Source organism: Neltuma alba, unplaced genomic scaffold (assembly GCF_004799145.2).
Source record: "Neltuma alba isolate B1F8T4 unplaced genomic scaffold, ASM479914v2 tig00000088_pilon, whole genome shotgun sequence".
In the NCBI taxonomy this organism is placed as follows: Eukaryota; Viridiplantae; Streptophyta; class Magnoliopsida; order Fabales; family Fabaceae; genus Neltuma; species Neltuma alba.
In genome coordinates this window covers 3,223-15,180 of record NW_021631914.1, presented here as the reverse complement: position 1 = coordinate 15,180, position 11,958 = coordinate 3,223, and the positions used below count along the sequence as shown (strand labels likewise).

Sequence of the window (11,958 nt, the reverse complement as noted above, 5' to 3'; positions counted from 1 at the left end):
ATATAATAAGTTTATAAATACTAAAAGAGATTATTAATATTATACTCAAACATTACTCTAAAATCAATTTAGCAAGAAATGAAATTGTAACTAATATAGATTTCATGCATTACATGGAATATGTTATTTGACTCACGGAATACGTTTTTCATGAATCTTTAATAATATAACTCATTAAAATTTTGATACCATAGACAGATACTTGTTATAGGAAAATAATTTAAATTTTAGATGCAAAATGCAGGATTTTGAACGAAGAAACATTGTTCTTTCTAGGCCAACAGATCAATTTGAACATATACATATATGTATAAAATTTCTCAAAAATTCTATTTTATAACACCTAATTTCATGAATAATATATTGTGCCTAATAACATAAAAATAAAGATAAAAATAAGAATTCAATTTATTACATTTTAAATAGGAGAAATAATGTAATAATAATAACAACATATTATAGATATTACAATTATATAAGTATTAATTAGAAATAAAATATTGAAGATATTAATGCGTTTAGTGGCGAATGAAAATGCAATAAATGACTTGATAATTTTAAATTCAAATTTGAACGTATATTTTATTCCAGGGGGAAAGAAGGGGCAGAAAAGGGTAATTATTCCAAGGGGATGTTTGGGTTGAGGTGGGGTGAGTCAGAATATATGAAAATCAAACAAAGGATAGCGGTTTAGAGGTAGAGCGGGTCCCACTAACAAAGTGTTTTTGTATATTACAGCTGGCATACCCGTCCTTACAGTCTGGTCCTTCTCATCATACACACCCACCACCATCCCTTCCTATTCCCCTTCTCTCTGCCTGTCTCTCTCCTAAAACTCTTTTAAGCCCTTTTCTTCACTTTCTCTCACAAGAATCAACGATAAGCGCGAAGGCTCAATCCTTCTCTTCCCCCCCCCCCCCCCCCGCTGTATCTTTCTATTTCTCTAACCAGTAATACTTCCATCTCTTCTTCCTTTGATCATCTCTCTTCGACATGGCTGAAGAACCCCAGAAAGCAGCTGAGGAAGTGGCGGCGGCAGTGGCCGAGAAATCTGTTGTTGAAGAGAAAGAGAAAGAGAAAGAGAAAGAGCCCGAGAAGCCGGTCATCGAAGCGCTGCCTGAGAAGCCCATCGCTGAGAGCGAGAAAAAGGAGGAAGCGAAGCCTGCGGGCCCCACTGAGGAAGTTGTTGAGGAGAAGCCTAAGGCCCCGATAGAAGACCGCAAGATCACCCAGTCTGTTTCTTTCAAGGAGGAGACCTATGTGGTTGCCGACCTCCCTGATGCTCAGAAGAAGGCCCTTGATGAGCTGAAACAGCTTGTTCAAGAAGCACTGAACAAGCACGAGTTCACTGCTCTCCTCCTCCTCCTCCGCCGGCAGCCAAGGAGGAGGAAGAGAAGAAGGCCCCGGAAGTGGTGGCTTCGACGGAGGAGAAGAAGGAGGAAGAGAAACCGGCGGCAGCTGAGGGAAAAGCTGAAGCAGAGCCTCCTAAGGACGTTGCTGCTGTTGAAGAGCCAGCTAAGGTTGAAGGTGAAACAGTTTCTGAAGAGAAAAAGGAAGAGCAGAAGCCTGCATCTGAAACTCCGGTGGTTGAAACTGTCACTGAAGAGAAAAAGGAGGAGGAGAAGCCTGCACCTGAAGCTGCTGTTGCCACGGAGGTGGTTGAGAAAGTTTCTACTGAAGTACAAGATGATTCTAAGACGGTGGAAACAATCAAAGAGACCATAGTTTCAGTCTCTGAGGAGGCAGCACCTGCAACTAAGGATGGTGAGGCCGCTGCTTCGGCATCCGATACGGCAGTGCCAGAAGCAAAAGTGGAGGAGGTCCCTGCGCCGCCTCCACCTCCACCGGAGGAGGTTTCCATCTGGGGAATTCCCCTGCTTGCCGATGAGAGGAGTGATGTGATACTCCTGAAATTCTTGAGAGCAAGGGATTTCAAGGTGAAGGATGCCTTCACGATGATCAAGAACACCGTTCGTTGGCGGAAGGAATTCGGGATCGATGCGCTTGTTGAGGAAGATCTCGGGAACGACTGGGACAAGGTGGTGTTCACTCATGGGTATGACAAAGAAGGCCATCCAGTTTGCTACAACGTGTTTGGTGAGTTCGAGAACAAGGAGTTGTATCAGAACACGTTTTCTGATGAGGAGAAGCGCCTGAAGTTCATCAGATGGAGGATTCAGTTCTTGGAGAAGAGCGTTAGAAAATTTGACTTCGCTCCTACTGGTATTTCTACAATTGTCCAGGTCAATGATCTTAGGAATTCACCTGGCTTGGGTAAGAGGGACCTCCGGCAAGCAACCAATCAGGCCCTTCAATTACTTCAGGATAACTATCCTGAGTTCTTGGCCAAGCAGGTTCTTATTAAATCCCTACTGCATGCTGTTTCCTTTAATTTTTCAAACACTCACACATACACACACGTGTATGTATATGTATATATTTGCGAGATGTTTGGTAGCTTTGACTTTATTTGATAGACGTCTGATCTCTGAGTTTTGATTTCTTTAGGTGTTTATCAATGTTCCATGGTGGTACCTGGCCTTTTCAAGGATGATAAGTCCATTCCTGACTCAGAGGACCAAAAGCAAATTTGTATTTGCTGGTCCGTCCAAATCTGCGGAAACCCTTTTCAAGTATGTGATTCCTTCTTTTCCTTTCCCTTTCCCTTTTCATTGTGTGATCATTTATTGGACCTTTCTTATGCTTGACCCTATTTATCTTTTGTTTGTTTGCCAGTCATTGGTCTATGCATTTCGGCCCTTTATTTCCCTTCTTATCTCTGTTATCAGGAATACTATTTTCTTTGGCTTATCGCTTAAATTCAAATGCATCAAAATCTGATGCCTGTTTGACCTTTTCTGTTAAATAGATATATAGCTCCTGAGCATGTGCCTGTCCAGTATGGTGGATTGAGCAGGGAGGGTGACTATGAATTCACGACTGCTGACTCTGTTACTGAGTTTACTATTAAACCATCAACAAAACATATTATTGAATTCCCAGCTTCTGAGGTGAGGAAGAGTGAATTGCTTTATGTATTTTATATTTAAGCTTATAAATGACAATTTTCCTTAGATTTCTTTCATATTGTGGTTTGTTCAATTGTCGTTTCATCATCCCAGGGCGTTTTACATATAACTTGATTGTAGGCTAGGTCACATTCTATGTAGCTTATGAAATTATTATTTAGATGTGAATGTTAAAAACAATAGTTTATTTTAAGCTAAATGATACATGGCTTTCTTGATTTTTTGATTAGGCACATACAACCGTCAACTTTTACACGTTGACACTAAATCCTGTTAAACTTATGAATATATCGAAACAACACATTATCATTAATTTGTTATTTCATTAACTGAATTGACATTTTTTCGGGTCGCTCTTGAAGTTTTAAAAGTTAAGTGGTGATTGCTAAAAGAGTCTATGAATTTGGTCATAATGTAAGTAAAACTTCTAATATTTAAATGCATAAAACATCACGTAATAGTTATGTGGAAATACAATAAGACCTTGGAACAATTTGAACGAGGTGCTTCAAATCAAAGGAAGACTAACTGAATTCAATCCCAAACTGAATCAGATGAAATATAATTTAGTCTCAGTATAGTTGTCTTAGAAAAATTTCCTCGTGTGCATATACTGGGTTTATGATTTGTAATTGTTGGATATGCAGCCGTGCCATCTGGTTTGGGAACTGAGAGTTGTGGGTTGGGATGTGAGCTATGGTGCTGAATTTGTGCCGAGTGCTGAAGATAGATACACTGTGATAGTACAGAAGAGCCGGAAAATTGGGGTTGTAGATGAAACCATAATCTCTAATGACTTTAAAGCGGGGGAACCTGGCAAGGTTGTGATCACCATTGATAACCAGACATCAAAGAAGAAGAAATTGCTGTACAGGTCCAAGACCAAACCCATCTCTGAGTAAAAAAGCCTTCATTGGAAGGAGAACCTGTAAGGTCTGTGAATTACTATTGATTATTATGGACTGTGTCAAGGGGAAGAAGAATAAGGGCTCTACTATGTATTTCATTTAACATGAAAATTGGGTAGATGGGGAAAGGGATTTATTCTTTTTCTTTTTTTATACAGGGTTATATTTGTTCGTTTGGCTGAAATTAATTTGTTTGGTGTCGGTGGTTGGCATATTTTATTTAGAGTAACTTGTTGTTTTTGCCCCTAGAAAATTTCCAACTTTTCATTTTGGTCCCCTACGATGTAACCATGGAAGACTAGACTTCCAGCCTGGTCTCCCAGAACATAAGATGGAAAACTTGATAGATTGAACTCACAGGGGTTACATTTTAGAGGATTGAATTGAAAAATTAGTCATTGTTCAAGGATAAAGATGACAATTTACTCTTCTATTTACAATTAATTGCTTATCCTAATGCCCTTGGTGGTTAGGGAGGGATAGACAATTGGGGTTTATTTTGTATGTATTTGTTTCTGTGGAGTGTGGAGTGAGGAAGAAAGTCTATATTTGTAATATGATATACTCCAGTTCCTGCCTGTAAAGTTTGTATGATTGTGATGATGTATTACTTATTCACTTGGTAAATATTTAAAGCTCATTGTTTCACTTACTTCACGTTAGCCTGTGAATGACATTGAACTCATTAAATTTACTTTAAATTGATAAATTTTGGGAGTATTACAATGAGGTCAAGGAAAAAAATTACAAAACAAGTTCTAGAGGTTGTCATTCTTTACTTTAAAATTATTGAGTTTTTTAGTAATTATTTCTTTCTTGGGATTTGATTGTAATTCTTCTTAAAATTTCTGAACTGTACTTCTATTAATGAAGTTTTCAATGATAGGCAAAAAATAGAGATCCAAATTTAAGCATTAATTATCTTGACAAACTTGATAAATACGCATTAATTATCTTTTTAGAGTATTATGGGCTAAAAGAATTCTTTTAGAAAGTGTCTTGTGACAGAATCTAAAGGGGTACTACCTCCTATCCTTAATATAAAACTTTATTTGATTTTTATTTTGGTTCTAAATATAAAATCATAATATACTTTGTCTATTATATTTAAGTATTTTTTTTAAATTAATTTTTCTAACAATGGTGGTTCTAACTAATATATTTGATTAGTAAATATATTTTAAAAAAAACGACACTTATTTTTTACAAATAATTAATTTATTTTTTTTTTTAATTTTTTTAAATTAGTCAATTAGTTCTTATAATTAAGATAGGAGGAACATTATTTATTTATTGATTATTGACTTCGTAGATATCAGCTTTGGGGCGTTAGGTTATAGGTGGTCTATTTGGTAATGCGAATTTGTTGAAAATTATGGGACTGTTATAAGTGCTACTTCCCACAAGATTTATTTCTTAATCGAGCCGTGTTGAGGCGTCTTTGTTGATGAGAGTGTGCTGGCAGCTGGAGAGTCTCCTGCCCATAGTTTCTTGATTCACATTTCTCAAGCCACGTTCGAATCCCCTTTTTGGTGTGAGGAACAGTGGCTACCGAACGGTCAAACGACGTCGTGGCATCGTACGATTAAAGTGCACTATCACATGCAGTTGATGAAATTCTTGCAACTCATGAACTCAAGAAAAGACATTTTTCAGTTTATCAAAAAAGAGAGGACATTTTCCATTCTTGCAACTCATGAACTCAAGAAAAGACATTTTTCAGTTTATTAAAAAAGAGAGGACATTTTCCATTCTCCGGATGGCCTGTGCTTGAATGACAATATGTGACGGTTCTGCTAAACTATCTACTCAACTAGTCCTTGAAGGGATGTGAGTTTTGCTTCAGACTTCCTCTAATCCTTGTGGACGAATCGATGCCGTCGAAGGGATGAGTTATCACATCCTGCCATGACCTCAATGCAATCTGTGACCAACATTATGTTCTTAGAACCTTTTGAGCAGTACAAAAAAAATCATATAATATATGCTATAATTAAATTACGTTTTTAACTTTTCTAATCTTTTTTAATTATTCAATTGATTTTTATATTAAGAACTGAAAGTAATATAATATTAGATGATTGATTTCTCAAGCTTCATCTAACACCTAAACATTTGTTCAGTAAAATATAACTATATATTGTGTTTGTTGTATTATTATGGTATCATGTTGAAGTTTACATTCTTGAAAAGTTTACAGTATAAACTTTTCCTTCGGAGCAAATTACGCACATATCCGAATAAAATCAAAAGAGGCTAATTTGCGCAGGATTTGAAGCAATCAATGTTTAAATTCTTTCATACTAAAAGAAAATAATGATAAATGAGTAAGACTGTAAGAACAATCAAGCTGGAGACGGCAAAAAAAAAAGGAGACCTGATTTCCTGAGAATTTACTTACAAGTGAAAATATCTGAATTCAAAATTGAACAAAAGTATCTCTATATTTACCTTAATTAATTGTCACAAAAAAAAAAAAATAGCTCAAGTAGCAGAAGATCATGCTATTAATCTTGAGCATGTTGTTTAACACTAATAGCCCTTGTAGGACATGTCCTGATATTATGTCCCTTCTTGTGGCACAAACAACACTTGTATGGTCTTGGAGAAGCTGTCGTTTTGGATGTACCAACTAACTGAGGGCAGGTCCTGCGATTATGGCCATATCGACGACATATTTTACAGCGATGAAGTTTTACAGTTCTGCCGTTCCGATGGCCTATCCTTAACTTGCTGCATGTTCTTCTGTTATGGCCTTTTTCCCCACATAGCTGGCACGTGAATTGCCGATCCACCAAACTACCCTTCAGTTCTGGACAGTAGTGTCTCCTATGCCCTTCCCTTCCACAGTTTTGGCAGAAGAAATTCACTCCTGCTCCACACCAAGCAAGACCACTTATCATCTGCAACTTGCAACCACGAAACACACACACACACACAGTCATATTGTTCATAAACAGTGAACTAACGTGGATTTATCTAGTTAGTAGTTGGCAAAATCAGATTGACTTGGAGCACATTCCAAACATGGTTTGCCCAAAAGCGACACTGAGGGCAAATGTGGTCTGGGGTAATGTGAAACGTCACCCTAAACATGCTATTCATCATATTTCCAGTCTGGTTGACCTTGAAATCCATAAATATTCATTCTAAAAGGTCAAAGTCATAATAATTGATCAATTTGGAGCTAAATTTGTTCAAAAATCAGTTTTTGATTTTCTTTTCTTCCTCTACATTGGAGTTATATTGGGTTGACATATTTCATCATGGTGTGTATGTTGTGTCGGTGTGATGCTTCTTAACTGCTAACACAATGGCAAACTAGCAGGTGGGGTATCAAATTGACCTCTCATGGCAATGCTCCTTTTATGGCGATTTTCTGGGTTACTAAAGAAAGCTTTCATAGTTTCAGAGGTGCGCTTTCTAGCTGCATCAGTTCCCTTGGATTTCTGCAGTGATCACAGAGTAATGCATTATCATTTACCAATGTCAATGTAAATTATAAAATTTATAACAAGTCGCACTTTTCATAGGTAATGAACAGTGCAATTCATTCTTTAGACTCCATGTAATGTACGAGAGGAGAGACCCCCATCTAATAATGCAGAAACATTCAAATATGCCAAAGTTTTAATGCTTCCCAAGGCATAGGGTACACCAATGACATTTTGCTAATTTCTTAACGGAAGTTTTCATTTTGGTGCTAACAAGACAGGAATATGTGTTAAAAAAGTGTTAAAAAAGTTCAGAATTCTCATTGCCTAGCTTAGTTAAAAGTAGTTTCTGACATTCTTAAAGCAAATGAAAAGTTATCGCTTCATCATAACACTGCAAATTTATCATACAACAAAAGAGGCAAGCTGAAGATAGGCCTTTTAATACTCTTTGCTCAGATCCTTTACATTCACAAAAATGAATACATGCAACGTATTCAGAGAAAAATAGAGTAAAAAAAATTATGGATATAAAGATGAAATGAGGACCACATATACGTTTCACGTTTGTGTACTTTCTCTTTAGAGACATCTAAGTGACTAATTGTCAGTACGTTATATACATCTAGGAACCTACCCAAAACCAAATACTGAGCTAAACTTAGTAAAATCTAATCTTTTTATCTTTCCTTGCATATCTAGGTATAGTACGTTACATATCAGCATATGTACGTTGATTGCTAATGGAGGGTATTTTAATTAAAAAATACAACTATGGACAAAAGACTATATTTTGGAAATAAATGGGTGACCTGTGTAATTCCTACACAATTCGAAGGTGATCCAAGTAGTTTGCTCAAGTCTTTTAATTATGATGGGAGAAATGAATGTATCATATTCAAACCTTAATTGCAGCCACTCTTTGTGCATGAAGCATGGGATCACGATGGATAATCTTCATTCTCTTGCTAAACAGACCAGTTTTTGCATTGAGATCCTGTGATCATCCCACGAAGTGAAGATAATTACTTTAAAAAAAAAAAAAACAAAGATAATTAAACTTATGTCCTAGTCAAACTATATCACCCCTGGGGCGTACATGTGGCATTCTAACACATGGAATGTCCATGTGCACCAATTACAAGGATGGTGGATCAAAACAAAATATATGCATGTAAACATAATCAAACAAATTTAAGCAGCCAACTAACTTTTAATGAGCGACTAATCTTTAATCCAACTTCAGGAGACGGTGATTGGTAAATCCGCTTTGATTTTTTCTTCACATCCAGCTTTATGTCTAAATTATCAACTTCATCATCTTCCTTTACTTTGAGTGGGGAACTGGGAGAAAAACAACCCACTTTAATAACCATCCCAAGTTAAAAGTCATAATCTTAAATATTGAAGCAAAATAAACAACATATTTGATCTGTTTTTCAAGCATGTTGACTAAATGTAACAATCATTATTCTCACCAAAAGGACTAAAAACTAGAGGAGTTATTATTTTTTGGTGCAACCATATTAAACACAATTATGTCCTACCTGAAATAATAGCCTTCTAGCTAAAACATCCTACCAAAAAGAAGAGCATAAAACTGAACAATTAACCAGCATGAGCTATAGCCATATCTTAAGCAAGATAAGTGATCGAGAGAGAAAGAGCTAAAGCTATAATTGCATATAAGTGTTTACAAGAGGGGCTTAGCACAGCAGCCAAAAATATAATAGTAGCAAAACAGATAATTGTTCTTATGTTACATGGAACGTGCTCTTTCCCATGGTCTTTCATCAATTGACTCTTCCCAAGTAACACGAGCTCCAGAACACTGGTGGCAAGTAACAATACCCTGTAGACATGAAGGTCAAAGAAAAGTGGGAAATATATAATAAATATAATGCAATGACAACTAGGTCTAAGGTCTTATAGCTTTGTAGTAAAAATATCATGAAAAACAATAAGCAATAGTCCAATGAAGAATTTATACAGAAGCCAACTCAAAGGGGTTAAAGAAGAACACTCTCCTTAACACTAATCACTTTGTGGGCATCATGGATTACAAGGTTACAAATATCATTAAGCTGGCACCTCATATCCCAAAGAAAGTAGCTGGATTAAATTATGATTGCTGGTCCTTTTAATTGCATGTTAAACTGCACGGCTGGAGCCGCAATTTCCAGCAACTTCAACCCTCCTTCTTTTCTCTTTCACTCTCCTCAATCCCTTCATACCGTAAAGGAGCAACTGTAAAAAGGCTTCTCTTTTAAAGCATAGAAAAGAAAGAGCTAGACGCAAGGTGGCACATCCTCAATGGAGCTAAAGCCTTTACAGTTTGGTTCAAATCATTTGTGACTTGACTCAAGTATCTAGAACAGATATGTCTGAATAACAAATTTGCATAAATTGCATAACCCAACATCTACACAAACAATTTGTTTATCCATAACAAATATCACTGTGATCTTATAACCTCCTAAAGCAATGTTGGCACATGTTACTCTGTTTACATAAAGACATGCATAATCATACCTTCCCACTACACTTTGGACAGTCTGATCTTGATCTTTCAATACCACACTCTGTACAAGGAGTATAGCCCCTTCCCCGGCAGCTTGGGCAAGGTAACTCTTTGATGTACTGTCCATTTGGACCAAACCATGACCTGGGCTCCGATATTTGAGAGCTGCCATTGCTGAAATGAAACATGAAGAATATAGAAGTTATTTTGTCTTCACAAATGAATCGCCACTTCATGAAATACAAAAAATGGAACAAACTAACTCCCCAATTTTATAGTTTATATTGAGCAATTGACACTATTGCATAAAGTTAGCATATAAATACATTATTTTTGTATGTCAATGTGACCAGCAAATTAAGTATGTTGGTTTACTATAATTTCAAAACCACTTTGAAGAGCATCAAATGACAATCGATACCAACAATCAAGCACAGAAAGTTTACTATCATTTCAAAACTACTTTCTTTGGCTATCGTCATTTGAAAACACTAAGCTATCCAATTTCATATGTAGCGGAAAGGGAAAGAGAAGAGAGGGAGGACGGTAGAAGAGCAATAATAAAAACTTGATTACTGCGGAACGATTACACGCCTAAATATAGGCATAATAGATGCTAAATCTTCTTATTTAAAAGAAAGAAGAAAAAAGTTCAAACCTCCGCTTGGGTTCCATATCGAGGCCGAACAAATCCTCAGGAGGGCCATAACCCAACTGCCACAAAATCACAACGTCAAGAACTGGAGGGAAACACACAAGTTGTGCCCCGCAACATAACATTCACAGGAGGGGGGGGGGGGACACCACCTGCTTTGGAGCTGGCAACGAAAAGGATTCATCGCTACAAGCGATGCACGGGAAGAAGCTCATCTTGGTCTTGAAAGGGAGAAAAATCAAGAACCGCGTGTTCGTTTGCCTCCATGTAGAGAACCTTAGGACATGAAATGTAGCCCGGGAGGAGTAAAATTCATAGGAAATCATGAAGAAAAGAATATTTGGTACTGGGGACTGAGAACAATATGTGATTCGCGAAGGGAAATTGAATGGTATGATATCAGCGTATTGCTGGTCTGTTCTTTTGATATTTGTGTATTGCGTGTGGCTTAGAAGGGTGACAAAAAGGCGCGCCTTTTTCCATGTATGGAAACGTGTCTGAATAAATTAACAATATGCAGCATTTTGATCCTTAAAAAAAATCCAGTAGAAAAAAATCTTCTTTGAATTTTTCTCTCAGGCCGGCTGAGAGCAAGCAAGCACTAAGAAATCGGAGGCCACAAATACAACAAAAGTTTTACTAGAAAATCCCCAATCAATATTTGCCTTCTTGAATAAACCAAATACAACAAAATAGTTCAAACTAAGGAAGAAATTTACTGTAAATTCAAGCTATTTTATCTAGCTAAAACTCAAAGGATGATGAAGAAGAAGAACCAGAGGGGAAGCGTCGCCGAGAGGGGAGCTGAAGAAGAAGAACCCGAGGGAGCGGAAGAAGAAGAACCTGAGACAGCAATATAACGCAGAGAAGAGCTGACGGCGAGGTCGCAAGCTATAGAGAATGAGAAAGAGAGCGATGAAATATGAGAGAGAGAGAGAGAGAGAGAGAGAGAGAGAGAGAGATGACGGGGTCGGGGAGAGTGAGCGAATTTAAGGAGGGAAGGAGACGGAGTAACGGGCTGAAGGATGGGTTGACGCCGAGGGGAGTCCGCGGGACACTGGACCATGCGGATTAGATTATAAAAAGAAAAAAAGGGAGACAGACTGAAGGAATTATTGTTTTTGTTTTTTGGTTGAACTCAAACTATTTATTACCGGTAGCAATAACTAATCTGCTCATATCATATACTTCTAAAATTTTTTTAATATTGGTCACGAGACTCTCTCCATACATAATGTTAGGATCAAACCCTTGATTAGGTGTTTAAAAAGCTCATCTATTTTAAAGATGCATAAGTTATATAAATCTTTTTCTTAAGATTTATTTATTTATTTAACCATTAGCTAAATGGTAACTCTGACTTTTAAACCTTTACTTTGACAAAAATAGGTCACTTTAAATTTAATGTAAA

At 36.9% G+C, this 11,958-nt stretch overlaps 1 protein-coding gene and 1 pseudogene across 1 annotated transcript; one reads left to right on the top strand and one right to left on the bottom strand.

Moving 5' to 3' along the window:
* The first annotated feature begins 957 nt into the window (after window positions 1–957).
* Window positions 958–4,377, top strand: LOC114761857 (patellin-3-like; annotated as a pseudogene).
* A 1,911-nt stretch (window positions 4,378–6,288) lies between these two features.
* Window positions 6,289–11,613, bottom strand: LOC114762723 (uncharacterized). The gene is made up of 9 exons (XM_028952627.1): window positions 11,324–11,613; window positions 10,700–10,823; window positions 10,551–10,606; window positions 9,904–10,066; window positions 9,135–9,223; window positions 8,583–8,715; window positions 8,276–8,368; window positions 7,284–7,386; window positions 6,289–6,809 (listed from the first exon to the last, which is right to left on the bottom strand). The coding sequence occupies exons 1-9, from the start codon at window positions 11,611–11,613 to the stop codon at window positions 6,445–6,447; spliced, it is 1,416 nt and encodes a 471-aa protein (XP_028808460.1). The 3' UTR covers window positions 6,289–6,444.
* Window positions 11,614–11,958: the final 345 nt, after the last annotated feature.

Bases quoted from the DNA above. Each gene is read 5' to 3' on its own strand.
- LOC114762723 (XM_028952627.1), bottom strand. From the start codon at position 11,613: ATGGTCCAGTGTCCCGCGGACTCCCCTCGGCGTCAACCCATCCTTCAG. The intron at 10,067-10,550 runs GTTTGAACTTTT...GTTTCATTTCAG, and splicing joins GATATGGAACCCAAGCGGAG to CAATGGCAGCTCTCAAATAT. The intron at 7,387-8,275 runs GTTTGAATATGA...TGATCACTGCAG, and splicing joins AAAGAGTGGCTGCAATTAAG to AAATCCAAGGGAACTGATGC.